The sequence below is a fragment of the Chelonoidis abingdonii genome, chromosome 5 (genome assembly GCF_003597395.2).
Source record: "Chelonoidis abingdonii isolate Lonesome George chromosome 5, CheloAbing_2.0, whole genome shotgun sequence".
Taxonomy (NCBI): Eukaryota; Metazoa; Chordata; order Testudines; family Testudinidae; genus Chelonoidis; species Chelonoidis abingdonii.
The window spans coordinates 46717031-46733642 of NC_133773.1; the positions used below are offsets into that span (position 1 = coordinate 46717031).

Sequence of the window (16612 nt, forward strand, 5' to 3'; positions counted from 1 at the left end):
AAAAAAAAAAAAAAAAATTAAAAAGGTGCCTAAGGCACGGGGCCTGATTCCCCGGAATCGGCCAAATCGGCCTAAAGCCGGCCCTGTACCCAGTAGTTCTTCTTCGAGTGCTTGCTCATATCCATTCCAAGTAGGTGTGCACGCGCCGCATGCACGTTCGTGATGAACGTGCATGCGGCGCGCGCACACCTACTTGGAATGGATATGAGCAACACATCTCGAAGAACAACAGTTACAAAGGTGAGTAACCGTCTTTTTCTTTATATCCTCCTCCCACTTCCCAGTCCCTTTTCAGGGACTCCTCTCTCAAGTGCATGCTAAGGCAAGAAATGGAGACTGTGTTCAGGAGCTAAGGAAGAGGTGCCTCTTCAACATGGAGGCAGAGTTTTTTTTACTGTCATTTCCTAAAGCCAGAGGGGATCTCAGACCCATTCTAAACCTTCAGATCAAACAAGCGTATCAGGAACTCCTTAACTCTCAGTGCATCATACCTCCTGGGAGTTCAGAATTGCCTGGCAGACTGTTCAGCCTAGATCACGAATGATTTCTCAACACTGCAGTTCTAAAGTTGATTTGAGCATGTGTGGGGATTCCTACGATGAATTTGTTTGCAACTGAGGAGAACAGGAAGTGTCCTCAGTTCTGTTCCTGAGCTGGCCACAGTCCATTTCAGATGCTTTCATGGGACAAAAACCTGCTGTGTGTTTACCACCCCAACACCCCTCATTCCAAAGACACAGTGAAACTAAAGCAAGAACGAGGCAGAATAATCTTCACACTCCAACCTGGCTGAGGCAACTCTACTTCTTGGATCTGCACAAATTGTCCATCAGAGAACTCTTTTACTTCTGCTACTAGGCAAAGACTTGATCTCCCAGCATTACATGCACATGTTGCACCTGAATCTGCATGTGGTGAACCTCTCATCTTGGTTCCTTGATGCTTAAAACCAGAGGAGCCACACTGTTCAGTGACAGTCCAGAATGTCCTGGTCAGCAGCAGAAAGCCGTCCGTGAAAGCTCCTTACCTTTTTAAATGGAAGTGCTTCTCTACCTGAGCAGCTAGCCATAATGTCTCCTACACAATCTACAATTCAAAAGATTTTGGACTGTCTTTTACATCTTAAAGAATCAGGTCTAACATTAAGTGCCATTAAGGTGCATTTGATTGCAAATTCAGCATTTCATCTGTATATTGCTGAAAGGACTGTTTTCGCTAATCCTATGACAACCATGTTCCTAAATGGACTAGATAGACTGTTTCCCACCTATTCGGGATTCAGATTCACCTTGAGATATGAATCTAGGTCTGTCAGGTCTTACGGATGCTCTATTCAAACCCTTAGCCTCTTGCTCAATGTTACACCTCTTGGTGAAGATGGCCTTTTTGCTAGCCATCACCTTTGTGGGGAGAGTGGGGGAGCTACATGCCCTGGTAACAGATTCTTCATGTAATATAGTCTACAGGGACAAGGTGAAGTATAGGGTTTGGCCTGTGTTATACAGGAGGTCAGACTAGATGATCACAAGGCTCTCTTCTAAGAGCATAAGAATGGCTATACTGGATCAGACCAATGGTCCATCTAGCCCAGTATCCTGTCTTCCAACTGTGACCAATGCCAGGGCCCCCGAAGGGAATGAGCAGAACAGGTAATCAAGCGATCCATTCCCTGTCGCTCTGTAGACGAGCCAACTCACCCCCGCAGTGCCTCCTGCTGGTCATCCTTGGGAATTAGCTCGGTCCCAGCCCGGAGTGCCCTCTGCAGACCGGTGATCCACCTGTCCTCAGCTGGCCCCGTGTCCCTCCCTGGACCCCAGTGCCCCTTTAACTGGGTCTCCCCCGTCCCAGGGGAACCCCCACCCCACTATCCCCACTTTGCCTCATTATTGGCTACTGCCCAGTCATTGTCTAGCCCCCACACCTTGGGGCAGACTGCAGTATCAGCCACTCATCATAGGCAAAGCGGTTTTGGACTGGCTGCCTTTACCCACCCTCCGGCTGCCCCTCTGCAAGCCCAGTGCCTCGGAGGCCTAGAATTAGGCCCTGCAGCCTGGGGAGTTGCTGGCCTAGGGCTTCCCAGCTCCTAAGGCCTTTCTCCCCAGCCCTGCCTTCCTCTAGGTCCTCTGGGTGAGTTCCCAAGCAGCCAGTCCTGTCTCCCTCTCCAGTCAGAGAGAGACTGTCCTGGCCTTCTAGCTTCACTGCCTCTTATAGGGGCCTGCTGGGCCTGATTGGAGGATGGCCACAGCTGAGCCCACTTTCCCCACTCAGCCCAGGCTTTGGGCCCGAGCCTACAGGCTGCTTTCTCCAGGCCTAGCCCCCTTCCCAGGGCTGCTTTTAACCCCTGCAGGGCAGGAGCAGGGATCCACCCTGCTACACGCTCATTCCCAGATTCTGGCAAACAGAAGCTAGGGACACCATCCCTGCCCGTCCTGGCTAATAGCCATTAATGGACGTAGCCTCCATGAATTTATCTAGTTCTTTTTTTAACCCTGTTGTAGCCTTGGCCTTCACAACATCCTCTGGTAAAGAGTTCCACAAGTTGACTGCATTGTGTGAAAAAATACATTCTTTAGTTTCTTTTAAACTTACTGCCTATTAATTTCATTTGGTGACCCCAAGTTCTTCTGTCAGAAGTAGTAGTAAATAGCAAGCCCTTATTTATTTTCTCTACACCAGTCATGATTTTATAGACCTTTCATATCCTTCCTGAGTTCTCTTTTCCAAGCTGAAAAGTCCAAGTTTTATTAATCTCTCCTCATATGGAAGCTGTTCCATACTCCTAATCATTTTTGTTGCCCTTTTCTAAACCTTTTCCAGTTCCAATATATCTTCTTTGGAATGGGGCGGCCACATCTGCATGCAGTATTCAAGATGTGGGCATACCATGGATTTATACAGAGACAATATGATATTTTCTGTCGTCTTATCTATCCCTTTCTTAATGATGCCCAACGTTCTGTTTGCTTTTTTGACTGCTGCTGCACACTGAGTGAATGTTTTCAAAGAACGATCCACAATGACTCCAAGCTCTTTCTTGAGTGGTAACAGGTAATTTGGAGCCCATCATTTTATATGTAGAGTTGGGATTATGTTTTCCAACATGCATTACTTTGCATTTATCAACATGCTGGCCTTGGAATCTGTGAAACCCTAAGTTTCTTTCCAAAGTAGTATCTGATTTCCACTTCATTAGTTAATATACTTACTGGTCATTTTTCTGAATCTACATGCTCACAAAACTAAAAGCTGTACACTTCGGGTATGTGCCAAGCCCTGCCCTTTTATCTGGGTAGAAAAAAGTGCTTTGGTTTCTTCCCAGCTCTTTGGGTCCTCTGTAGAACAGTTGAGAGGTCATCCTGTTAGGACACAATGGCTCTTGAGATGAATTATTAGCTGCATTGCTATGTGTTATTCTGTTAAAGGTAGAACACCTCGTGAAAAGTCAGCACACTGCATATAGGGTGCATTTCCTCCTCTACTGCATTTGTGGAAAAGGCCCCCATCGTCAACATTTGTACAGCAGCAACATGGTCCTCTGTTAACATATTTGCTAGATTGTTATTACTGTGCCATCGAGGGAAGATGAGAATGTGGGGAAAACAGTCCTATATTCTGTCTTCAGATGAGATACCTAGGCCCACCTCCACTGAAAATCGCTTGGGGGCATCTGCAGTGGAATGGACATATACAATCATTCAAAAGACAAAATGGTTACTCATCTTTTTGAAGCTGTTGCTTTTTTGAGATGTGTTGCATATGTCCATTCCAAAACCCACCTCCTTCCTCAGTGCGTTGGAGTCCTCATCTAACCTTCTGGTAGGAAGGCTCCATCCTTCATACTCTCTGTTCAGAACATGAGGGAAACCAGGGAGCATGCATTGCAGCTCTACAGTTGCAGCATGGGAAAACTCTCCAGCACCAATGCACGAGGTGCATATGACACCTACAGTGAAATGGACATATGCAACACAATTCAAAGACAACTAGTTATGAGGTGAGTAACCTTCTCTTTTTAACACGTTTTCTTAGGACTGTTAAGTAGCTATGAAGAGATCTGAGGGCAGAGGGGAGATTATCAGAGATTTAAAGAAGGAAGAAGAGTTAATATATTATTACATTTAGCAGCCTAGTTGCTTTCATCTAAAAACTTTTTATCCAAATGAAATACATCTGTCCAATAGCATATTGTAACTGTGTGACATATGGGGTTTTTAATTAGCTCCTGGGTGTGCTTTTTATGGCTATATCTATTAAATGGAACTCTGTCCATCAAGGAGTTAGGCTGACAATTACAGTAACAGCACGCTAAAGACGTTTGTCGTTAGGATCCCCTTTTTAACATCCTTTTATTTCAAATCTTAGTGTACTGTTGGTAGAACTTTGTGTTGGAGGCAACCACTCTTGAGTAGCTGACTGGATTGCCCACTGTTGTTTTTTTGTTGGTTAAAGTAATGTTGTACCTGGTGTCTGTTACAGTTCTCACATATCAAATGAGAAGTGATTTATTGTGATTACTGCTATGAAACATAGTACGTCTTTGACCGCCACTGTTAAGAGTGCCAGACCTCATCCCCTCATTCTGAAATGCTGTTCTGGTAAACATATATTTTGTTACTTTACAGGCTAGTGACTTCAATGATATCACAAATTGGCCGACACCAAGTGAAATAGCAAACAATGAAGTGAGTATACTATGTTTATATACTTTTATATATAGTCTGAATTATATTTTTTATAAACCTGCAAAGCTTGTGGACCCCTTTGTTGCAAGCTCATTATATGGTGAATCTGGTTAGGTATTTTAGGGTTTCAGCAGGAAAACTGAAAAGGATTTTGAGGTATGAGTCAGAGTTCACTGAGTACACTTTATGATTCAGGTGATACATGTCTATCCCCTCCCTATCCCACTGAGGTGAGACAACACCAGTTCTGCTGATTTCAGGACCCTCCTATACATGGAAGTGTACAGGATTTATCCCATAATTTTACATTTTAATTCACCTTTAAGAATTGTCAGTGTGGATCTTCCTTTTTGAGATGTGTGTGCATGGAGAATGAATCATTTGCAACACTGTAACCTTTGGGGCTTTATACATGCTTCCTCATGGATCTAAATGCTTAGTGCAAGGTTCTGTAAGCAGCCATGGCCCTAACTCTATCCTGCTTCCTTCATCATCTTCAAGAGTGAACACTGAATCCCTGGATAACTTTTCTGTTAAATTCAAATTCTTACTCTGTCTGTCACCATGATATTGATGTGTTGAGCTGGGCTAATAACTCTTATTTCAGTTCACCAGCAGTACAAAAGAAAAAACAACTTTGATTCAGGTCAAACCAAATGAAAATATTGTGACAACTTTTGATGAATTGAAAAGATCTGTTTTGGGTTAAACAAAACATTTCCTTTGACCTGAAACAATTTTTTGGGTGGCTAAATGGCTAGAGCACTTACGTGGGATGTGGATGACACAGCTTCAATCCCCCAGTTTGCTTGATGTGGAGAAGAGATTTGAATTTGGGTCTTCCATATCACAGGAGAGTGCCCTAACTTCTGGGCAAGGGGGTATTCTGGGACAGACCTCTCTCAGTCTCTTCTGTTGAAGCTGTTACACTTTATAAATGATTAGTCATTGGGGCAGGCACTTGAACATCCTAGGTGAGTGCCCTAGACAGCAGGCTGTAGAATCGTGTTCTCTCTTTCCCTGGCCCAATGACTGTTCTTTGTCATTCATAATAAAATAATGTATTGTTAGATTTAGATAGGCTTCATACTAGTTTTGTGACATCAGCAAATGCTGTTTCAGTCTTTGGCTCCATTCTGCCCCATCCTGCCCCATCACGATTTTCTTGATGCTGGAACCAACCAAAGGGTTTTGAGGTTCAAGTGATACAGTTCATGCTTCCTATTATGGTACGATGTCTGATAAGAGCCAAAGGAAGCACCTTTAAGTGTCTCTTTTAGGGATATTCACAGACCAAAATATATTCAAGTTTTGCTCTTCAATTCTGCCAGGAACCTGAGTCTACTAAAGGCATTTTACATGGAACTGTCATCCTCTACTGTCAACGTTCTTTTTGGGCCAGATCCAGCCAAGTTCATTGGCGACAATGACTGCACTGATGACATCAACATTGAAACTTAGGCAAATATTAAAGAAACTACTCTAGGATTTGGGTCTGTGATAGGGCACAAAAGGAGTGTAAGATGAAGCAACACCACTAATCTGGGTGTTCTCTCAGATTCAGTTCAAAACAGTGGAAGTGTATTATGTGTATTCTGAGAGTCTGCCACAGAATTCCCTTCTTTCTACTAAATTGTGCTTCAGGATCTCAACTTCCTTTTTTTTTTTTTTTTTTTTTAAGAATTGTTATGAACCTTTATGGTTGCAGAGAAAACCTGAACAGGATGTAAACCAGTGACAATCAATGCGCATGTGGGTCTGCAGAGAGCCTGAAACAACAGCTATAAGAGGTGCATACCATCCTTGTTATCTATGCCACCTGTATACAAGTTGGTGGATAGATTGTATCGGGCTCCTTAGTTGGATTTTGAGCATTTATATACCCATGCAACACCATGGCGCACTCAGCAGTCTCTGAGGGGTCAAGGATATGAAGAGAGCCACTTTCTACACTCTTCGACAAGGAGACAAAGATGATGAACTTAACTGTGTCATAAGATGTGCTCAGCAGCAGCTTTGCACCATAAAGTTGCAAATTTGTGGGTGCTGCTGGTGAGGTAAAAGGATCTGCTTTGGGATAAGCTCCTCCCTTTGTCAGAGTGCCTTCCCTTTGTAGTTGAAAATAGACATAAGCCATTAGTAAGGAGGGTCAGAAATGGGCTCATCTATGCCCTCTTCGATACTTCATATGTGAAGTAAAAGTCAGAGTGTCTGAGTTTGTATAGTCTTCCGATAGCTGGAAATCTAGAGATTATTCAGTGTTAGTTCAATTTGAGTCTATTGCAAGCTGCTTTGCCATTCCCATACATTTTCAGGCATTCCTCTTGTGAGAAAATGCAACATGAAGTAACTTCCCTCCCACGACTGAGAACAATAGAAGTTCCCCAAAATATTTGGAAAGAGTTCTTCTCTCATTCCCTAGTTACTATGGGGGAAAGAGAAACTAGGGAACTATCCTATACTGGAGCTAAGAAATTGAACAGGTTCAAAAAGAGGTTTAAATTCTGTATGACTTTAATCCCTTTTTAAGCCAGTGTGATTGATTTGGGGCTCTGTCTAAAAGAAGTCTATTTCTGTATGTCTTTCCATCTGATCCACTGAAAGTACTTAAGTCTCTCTCTGTGTGTAGACCACTACCAAAACAGATTGCTTCACATGCTCTACAGCATCAAGGATCTTTACCATTTACCTGATTGTAGTTGCTGCTCCTTGAGGTATTTAGGGGTTATAACATCAACCAAAAGAGTCTGTAAGATGCCAGTCATGATTGCTGAGGTGCCCTAAATAGTATTCCATAAAAGCAAGGTACATTCTAAATTGCTAACTTGGTGGCTTCTGACTTCTGTATGAATATGTCTACCTTACAGTACTTTTCTGAGATCCTGCACATTACCAGGTGAGGCTAGGTTGCATAGTGCAAGATGTTAAAATTGCATTTAGCTGCAGCATATGTAGAACTGTTACTTATGTGCAAATTTCCTACATTACCTATGGCTTATGGTAATAAATTCAGGGGGAGACTATCTTTGCTAAACAGCTGTCTAAAGGGTTAAGCTTTGCATTCAAATCTGTTACGTTGCGATACCTAAAGTGTATTCTAACAGATCCAAAGCAATCATCGCAACATTTCTGAAAAATCTTTGTATGTTTGCAAGACATAATTTTTATTTAGTATGATGTCCAATTAAAGAAAAGCCTTCCAATATTTATTTAAAATACTACACAACTTTCCTTCTTTGAGAGTTGTTGTTACTGAATCTCCCAGAAGTGATCTGCAGTATACAGGCAGTATTCAATGGAAAACAGTTACTTGTAAATTCCTTAACCTGAATTCTATAAGTAAAATATATAGACAGATATTGTCAACCACCTTCTGGTACCCTTTTTAATCTGTTTTTAAATTCTGATTAAATGGAATGGAAGAATGAGAGTTGGTGCCCATTGTTCTTTGTAACCTTGAACAAATATTTGGATTGATTAGGGAACATACAGCTCCACTAGTCAGAGCCTTCTGAGATATTCTGTTTAAAGATTGAAACAGATTAGTGTCCTGTAAGTGAGGCTCTATAAAGATAGTAACTACAGTTCAAGTAGACTGGTAAGTAAACTTTCATCTCGAGTGCTGGTCTCTGTGTATTTCACTATGGATACAACTAAGGGTACGTCTACAATACAGGATTATTCTGATTTTACATAAACCGGTTTTGTAAAACAGATTATATAAAGTCAAATGCACCCGGCCACACACAGCACAATAATTTGGTGGTGTGCGTCCATGTACCGAGGCTAGCATCAATTTCTGGAGTGTTGCACTGTGGGTAGCTATGCCATAGTCACCCCCGCCCATTGGAATTCTGGGTTGAGATCCCAATGCATGTTGGTGCAAAAACAGTGTCGCGGGTGTTTCTGGGTAAATGTCATCACTCATTCCTTCCTCTGTGAAAGCAACGGCAGATAATCATTTCACGTGCTTTTTCCCTGGATTGCACTGGCAGACGCCATAGCATGGCAACTGTGGAGCCCGTTTTGCCTTTTGTCACTCACCATATGTGTACTGGATGCTGCTGACACAGGCGGTACTGCAGCACTACACAGCAGCATTCATTTGCCTTTGCAAGGTAGCAGAGACGGTTATCAGTCATTCTGTACCATCTGCTGTGCCATTGTAAATTGGTGATGAGATGATGGTTATCAGTCGTTCTGTACCATCTGCTGCTGTCATGGGTGCTCCTGGCTGACCTTCGCTGAGGTTGGCCAAGGGCGCAAAGACAAAAATTGGAATGACCCCCCCGGGTCATTCCCTCCTTTATGTTGTATCTAAAAATAGATAGTCAGGCAGTACAGAATCTTTTCTTTAGACATGAAAGGGGCAGGGGCTCATGGAGTTCAGCCCCCAGTTACTATGATGACGGTTACCAGCCGTTCTGTACCATCTGCCAGGAATAACCGGGAGTCATTCCTGTTTTTACCCAGGCACCCCCAGCCGACCTCACCTGAGGCCAGCCAGGAGCACTCACAGGTTGATGAGGACGGCTACCAGTCCTACTGCACTGTACCGTCTGCCACCGGGGAGGGGAGAGGATGCTGCTGTTCATTGCCCCAGCACCGTGTCTGCCAGCAGCATGCAGTAGATATACGGTGACATTGAAAAAAGTCAAGAAACGATTTTTTTTCCTTTTCTTTCATGGGGCGGGGTGTGTAAATTGATGAGATATACCCTGACCACCCTGGACAATGTGTTTGACCCTACAGGCATTGGGAGCTCAGCCAAGAATGCAAATGCTTTTCGGAGACTGCGGGGACTGTGGGATAGCTGGAGTTCTCAGTCCCCCCCCACCCCCTTCCTCCATGAGCGTCCATTTGATTCTTTGGTTTTCCGTTATGCTTGTCACACAGCACTGTGCTGTGGACTCTGTATCATAGCCTGGAGATTTTTTTCAATGCTTTGGCATTTCGTCTTCTGTAACAGAGCTCTGATAGAACAGATTTGTCTACCCATACAGCGATCAGCTCCAGTATCTCCCGTACGATCGATGCTGGAGCTCTTTTTGGATTTGGGACTCCATCGCCACCCGTGCTGATCAGAGCTCCACACTGGGCAAACAGGAAATGAAATTCAAAAGTTCACAGGGCTTTTCCTGTCTACCTGGCCAGTGCATCCGAGTTCAGATCGCTATCCAGAGCGGACACAGTGGTGCACTGTGAGATACCACCCGGAGGCCAATACCATCGATTTGCGGCCGCACTAACCCTAATCCAATATGGTAATACCGATTTCAGCGCTACTCCTCTCCTTGGGGAGGAGTACAGAAACCGATTTAAAGAGCCCTTTATATCGATATAAAAAGCCTCGTTGTGTGGACGGATGCAGTGTTAAATCAGTTTAACGCTGCTAAAATCGGTATAAACACGTAGTGTAGACCAGGCCTAAGATGAGGGAATTTTTGCAAGCAGTGTCCGAGGGTCTGCACCTACCCCTGTGCTCTTAAGTTCCATACTGATGGTATAAGACAAGGGGGAGGGCGAACTGCCTCGCCAATTCCTGCCTATTGCTGCACAGCTTGAGTCAGAATCCTACAGTTAGAAGCTGGTCCTTTCTAGTCTCCTGTAAGTGTCCAAACTTAAGAAAATATAAGTTGTTGGTTTTTTTTAATAGTTTCCCAGTTAGTGTTAGAATCCCTAGCCCAAGGAACCTTCATGCTTTCCCAGGGTAGAACTTAGATTATGCCCAGGATGCTGGGCTTCAGAAACTTTCTCCTGGCCCCACTCCTTTTTGGGGAGCAGCAACTGCCAGTGCTGCCTCCAGTGCCTCAGAGAAGTTTATATTTGCAGTATCTAAGTGTAGTATGAGCTACTCTTTTCCCAGTTGAACACTGCAGGTGTGAGAACTCCAGCTTTGGAAGCACCTTATTGAGCATGCGAAGAGGCCCCAGTGAGACCTAGGCCAGAAGGTTCCCCCATACATTGGCCAGGGTCATCAAGGAACATGCCCCCTAGTATTATGTTGGAGTCCTGAGCAGATAGGAGCAGAGAGAATGTCCATTCATCTGGGCCCTATCATAAGAGTGAGGGGCATTCTTACACACACAGAAGCAGATGCCTTCCATGACCTTCTAAGAGGAGAGATGATTCCTTTTGACCCTGTCCAAGTCAGGTGAATCTTGAGAACCAAGTCATATGGAGTTAGGGTGTCCCCCCTCCTAAGCCACATAGGAGCAATGCTTCTTCAGTACCAACCTCCCCATTGACTGTGATACTGACTGCAGTATCTACTAACATGACATACCAGGAATCACCAGTACTTTTTTGAAAACAACTGGGTTGGAGACTCATTCAATGATGGTACTGTCATAGCCCTGAGAGGAACAACCATTTACACCTACTCTGAAGGTATGGAATGATAAAACATAACCTCCAAAGGGCGAAGCAGGGGGACTTCCTCCTCCTGGACCCAACATTTCCCTTGTTATCAAGACTAATACTCACCAAGGAGATCTAGCAGCAGCAGGAATTGGGGATTCTGGAAGAAGTCTATCTGCCGTCCTGTCTACTAGCCATAGTTTTCCCCTCAGTGTAATCAACAGTAGTGCCAGTGGAGCCATATCCAACCTTTCCATGGTAGGAAATTCAGCTTCACCTCCACCTAAAGAGATCAGCCTAGGTAGGACATTGAGAATCTCCTGGATCCAGTCTTGGCCACAGAAACAAAGCCCCCCTCCAGAAGATGAGTGGTACTAAACGCCTCAGACCACTGTGACCTACTTTTGACTCATACTGGCCTTATTGGGTCCCATGGTAGCTTTATGTGTGGTACTTGGGATCCATGTGATGCAATAAGGAGCCTTACGACCCCTCTCCTCAAAAGGGTCAACCAAAACCTCCCTCTGAGGCTGTGGAAGAAGAGGAGGATGAGCCAGATCCGTTAGTATGTCTGGTACCAATAGGAGTATGTGCTCATCATCCAGCGAGGTGGTTGCTCCAGCCTCAGTCTTCCCCCAGACTATCCTAAACAATTTCAGGAAATGTTAGTGTCATGGAAGAGCTCCAGATCTCCTTAAACAAGATTCAGGGCTCTCAGCATAAGCTTTTAGATATCCTGCACTCTCAGTAAATGAAGCCATACTAGAATCAGCAAGGGTTGTATTGCACATGCTGGCTACCTGTGCCCCTAGGCCAAAGAAGGCAGAAAGGATGTACTTTGCTCTAGCTGAGAGAGCGGAGTTCTTCACCCATCCTACACAAAAGTCCTTGGTACTGTACATGGCCAGAAGGATCCATACAACATGCAGCTGCCACCCCTGCTGATAAGTAGGCTGTGCATCTAGACCGTAGGGGGAGGAAGATGTTTACATCTGTAGTTTAGAATCCCAAACTATCAAGTTCTTTTTGCCAGATATGATTTTCTGAATTTTTCTAAGTTCCTGGACTTTAGGAACAAGTTACATCAGGGGAAAAGAGCTCAATTTCAAGCCCTTATTGAGAAGTATAAACAGATGGCTAGAAGTTCATTTTAAGTTGTGTTTGGTGCGGCCAATATCTGTGGCTAATCTTTTCATTGAGAAGACAGACAACTCTTTGCAGTCGTTGAAGGACTCCAGGGCAACCTTCTGCTCTCTGGGTATATAAATATCAACCTCAAAGAGAAAATACTATAAACATGCCTACAAACTGAGCCCCTTACCATAACCCTTCTATCATCATCAGTTTTATGAGCCACCTCACAAATGGCAGAAAAATGCTAAGGCCAAGATACTCTTGTGATATTATCCAGAGTACAGTCTGGACCGATGAATAACTGTGTCCCCTCAGTTCTCCAGCACAGGGTGCCTTTTACACTGCTTTTCTGAGAGCAGTCTGTCCTGGTCTGCTCTCTCAGCCTCCAGCATGTAAGTTACTCCCAGTTACAGTACGAGCCCTGTAGCCAGCCACTCTTGAATTACAACACAGAATACCACCAGCAAATTCTCAGTCCCAGAATTCCCGCTAGAAATGTACGTCTTGTACTGGCTGCCCAGCTCTCTCCTATATGATGTAAGCTCATATAAAGTCCATCATTTTATTGATGGAAAAGAAGATGCACAAATACCATTATCCCAAATGGAGGTTCGCAAACACCCCAGTCCAAAACACACTGGGTCTAAATAAAATAAGAGAGCAAATTAACTACAAAAGAATAGATTGTGACTACAAGTAAAGAGGCATAAAGTCAGAATTGGTTACAAGAAAATAAAAGTAAATTGCAGCTAATACCTAACTTAACAAGTTAAGTGAATTCAAAGCAAAGGTCTCTCTCACCATGTGTTTCAGCAATCTTACTGCTGAATTCTTTTCAGTCAAAATCCCTCCCCCCGTCCAAAGCAGTTTCCTTTGTTCTTCAAATGTTGTGCATATTGTGTGTAGAGAGAAAGGGAGGAATAATTTGGGGCATCTGCTCTCCCTTCTTACAGGTCTTTCTTTTCTTTGAGAATCATTTCAATTTGAGGTTCAGGAGACCGTGTTGCCACACATTTTATTAGGTCAATAATGAGCAGCAAAGTGAGTTTTCAAATGATACCTCACAAAGCATACTCTGTACAAAACTTATCATAATCTTGCAGAAGAGGTGAATATAAGAGTACAGACTGTCACAATGCTGCATCTTCCACTTCAACTGCGGCCACCCGGTCTCACTCCCTGACTGAGAGATATTTTTGACGAGACCATCAAGGGCTACAAACCAGTATTGGTGCCATCTTCACCCAATGCCAAGGGGGTTGTTTAGAGAACTTATCTCACAATTGATGGTTGATGATAGATGCTGCATATCACCCTTCTGGCTATACTATTGAGTTTCTTTCCCCACCTCCAAAACTTTCTTCCTCATCCCTTTTCAAGGACTTCAAGGTGTGTCCCACGTGGTGGTTGAGATTCAACTGGAGCCAATAAAGATTGCAGTGTCACCTGGGTCCCTCTCCCTGTCCAAGTCTGGGCATCTTTCAGGATCGGATTGAAGAAGGTCCAGCATCCCACAAGACAGTGGGAGTGGCAGTCAGAATGATAAAGCTAGCTCCAATAGCCAGTACTTCTCAGTCTCTTTAAGGACACACACAGAAAGAGGTTGAGAAATAGTCCATCCTGTCATTATTTTGTCTACTAGTTAAGCCTGTTTTCGGACACACCAATTTTGGTTCACAGATTTCTCGTATTTACCAAGCATGATCTCAACATAGTCCTCGTGTTATATCAGTAGGCCTTTTTGTTTGAACTAATTTAGGCTTTGTCTCCCTGTCATAAATTTTGACATCAACATTTGTAGATTGTTATGGCTTCTTATAAACATTCACTTTTTTTACTCTTGAGCTCCCAATTAGGTAAATTTGTAGACCCAATTATCACAACAGTACAATGGCATCAATAACACCATCCCCAGAAAAGGACACATGGCTCACAGCTCTTGATGCCAAAGATGTGCTTTCATTTTGGTTATTCACTCCACAGATGATTCCTCAGGTTATGGTAGGCCTCCAGCACTATAAATTGAGGGTATTTCCTGTTGGGTTAACCACACCTCCCAGAGCCCTCACAAAAGTGTTCTCAGTAGTAGCAGCTCAGATGAGGCAACACCATGCTTACACAATTTGCTTCTGCTGGGCAGCTCTTGCCTGGAGGCCTTAATGCCAGCCTCATTGCTGTTCCACCTTCTAGTATTCCTGGGAATCTGCATAAACATGAAGTCTACACTGACTCTGACACAGAGCATAGAAGTTATAGGAGCTACCTTGGATTCCATCAGGGCAAAGGCTGACCTCCCTAAGGACAGGTTTCATGACATGAGCATTCAGATCTAGCTACGTGAAGGCTTTGATTATTAGTTCAGATATGCCTCACTCTTATGCAGCAGATGGCATCATGTACTTATCTGATGGCATTTGGCAGACTCCAACTCAATTTCCTACAAGCATGGCTCTGAACAGTATATACACCACAGCAAGCACAGCATGAACGCCTTAGTGACAGTCCCCACTAAATTGAGGATCTCGCTACAAGTTCATCTGGCCACATATCAGCGTGTCTCCTGCCAATGAACATTTACTCAGCCTTTACTCATTGAGTAACAGCCAGGTTTTTGAAGGGTCTGTTCAGAAACTTTGTACCAGTAAAGTAACCAGCCCTTCACTGAGATCTTCTAAATCCCTCTTTGAACCACTAATCAGGTGTTCCTTGTCTTACCTGTCAGAGGAGGTCATGTTCCTCATTGCCATCACTTCAGCTGGAAGAGTAGGTGAATTTGGGGCCCTAATGACCAATGCATTATACATAATAGTCCATAAGGACCAAGTCTCACTACAATTACACCTGAAATTCATTCCTAAGAGACTTTTGTAATTTCACATAAACCAGTCAATTCACTTACCTGTGGGTTGATGTTTTTTGTCCCTGAAGCCCCATGCCTCAAGCAAGGAGAGTATTCCCTTGATGTTAGGTGAGTTATTGGCATTTTACCTGCAGAGAATGAAACAGATCAGAAAATTACCTAGACTATTTGTTGCCATAGCAGAACAAGTATGAGGACAAGCTGTATCCTCTCAAAGAATATAAGTGGATTTATGACTGTATCCTTGGCACAGCTTCCTTCCCCTTGCAGGGTAAGGGCTCACTGTACAAGGGCACAAGCAACGTCTGTAGTATCACTTCAGGAGATGCCCTAGCTTGATAGCTGCGGGATAGCTATTTGGAGTTGCATCCACCCATTCAGGAGACAGTATTCCTTGGTCCAAGATACCTCTGTTGACACATCCTTTGGGATAGGATTTCTATAAGCAGTTATATCACCTGCATTCTTGCACCCTCCTGCTTTGAGTACTGTTTCAGTCACCCACAGTGGAATACACATAAGTACCAGCACTTGAAGAAAGAGAAGTTACTTACCTTATTGTAACTGGAATTCTTCAAGATGTGTAGTCTCTAGTTGTATTCCATTACCCACCAGCCTTCCCTTCTGCTTTGGATCATGACAAGATTCACAGCAGAGAAGAAACTAGAGGTGGTCAGTCCACTTCGCTCCTTATATCTTCAGTGTGGAGCATGAGGAGAGCAAAGGTGAAGCATGGGCCAACAGACACCACTTGCAAGAATTCTCTGGTCTCAGGCATGTGGTCCATATTCTTACCCACAGTGGCATACAGATGGGTACCACACATTTTGTATACAATAAGATCAGTAACTTCCCTTTCTTATATTTTGCTATAATTTAGATAATTTCACTTTAACAAGATATCATTTATAGATTGTTATTGAAAATACTTATAATTGAACATTCTGCAGTGTTACATATTTAGTACATCTAATTGTTGTAACTATTTGCATTCTACAGTTAATTTTTGTAACTAAGGGCTTGGCTACACTTGGAAATGTGCAGCGCTGGGAGTTACAGCTGTGCTCGTACAGCTGTGTAGGAACAGCGCTGCAGTGTGGCCACATTTGCAGCAGTTGCAGCGCTGTTGGGAGTGATGCATTGTGGGCAGCTATCCCACAGAGCACTTCGTCCCATTTTGGTGCTGTGGGTTGTGGGAAGGGGACGGAAGGGTGCAGGTCATTCCGCTTCCTGTCCCAACGCCCCATGGTGCATCGCTCCAGTAGTTTCATGCCATTGTGAGTCTGCAGCGCGGTTTCTGTTAGAAATGGAGCCCGAGCTGCTGAGGACTTTGCTGATGAATGTCGCCAGCACATCACGTTTGGCAGTTGAGCTATTCCTTATGCTCCAAAGTGACAGTGAGGAGTCCGACGACAGCAATGATGATACAGATATAGATTCACCTGACGCATGTAACGCTAAATTGCTTGTGGTAGTAACGGACATGCTCAGCAGTGTGGAACGCCGCCTTTGGGCTCGGGAAACGAGCACTGAGTGGTGGGATCACATCGTCCTGCAAGTCTGGGATGACGAGCAG

General features: G+C 43.9%; 1 protein-coding gene across 5 annotated transcripts in view; it reads left to right on the forward strand.

Annotated features, from left to right (window-relative positions):
* LARP1B (La ribonucleoprotein 1B) overlaps positions 1-16612 on the forward strand; it is a 115473-nt gene that overhangs the window by 26753 nt on the left and 72108 nt on the right. For all 5 annotated transcript variants that reach the window (XM_032806042.2, XM_032806043.2, XM_032806041.2 and 2 more), the window contains one exon: positions 4623-4682. In XM_032806042.2, coding sequence (XP_032661933.1) covers positions 4623-4682 — 60 coding nt within the window. The remainder of the gene's footprint in view (positions 1-4622; positions 4683-16612) is intronic.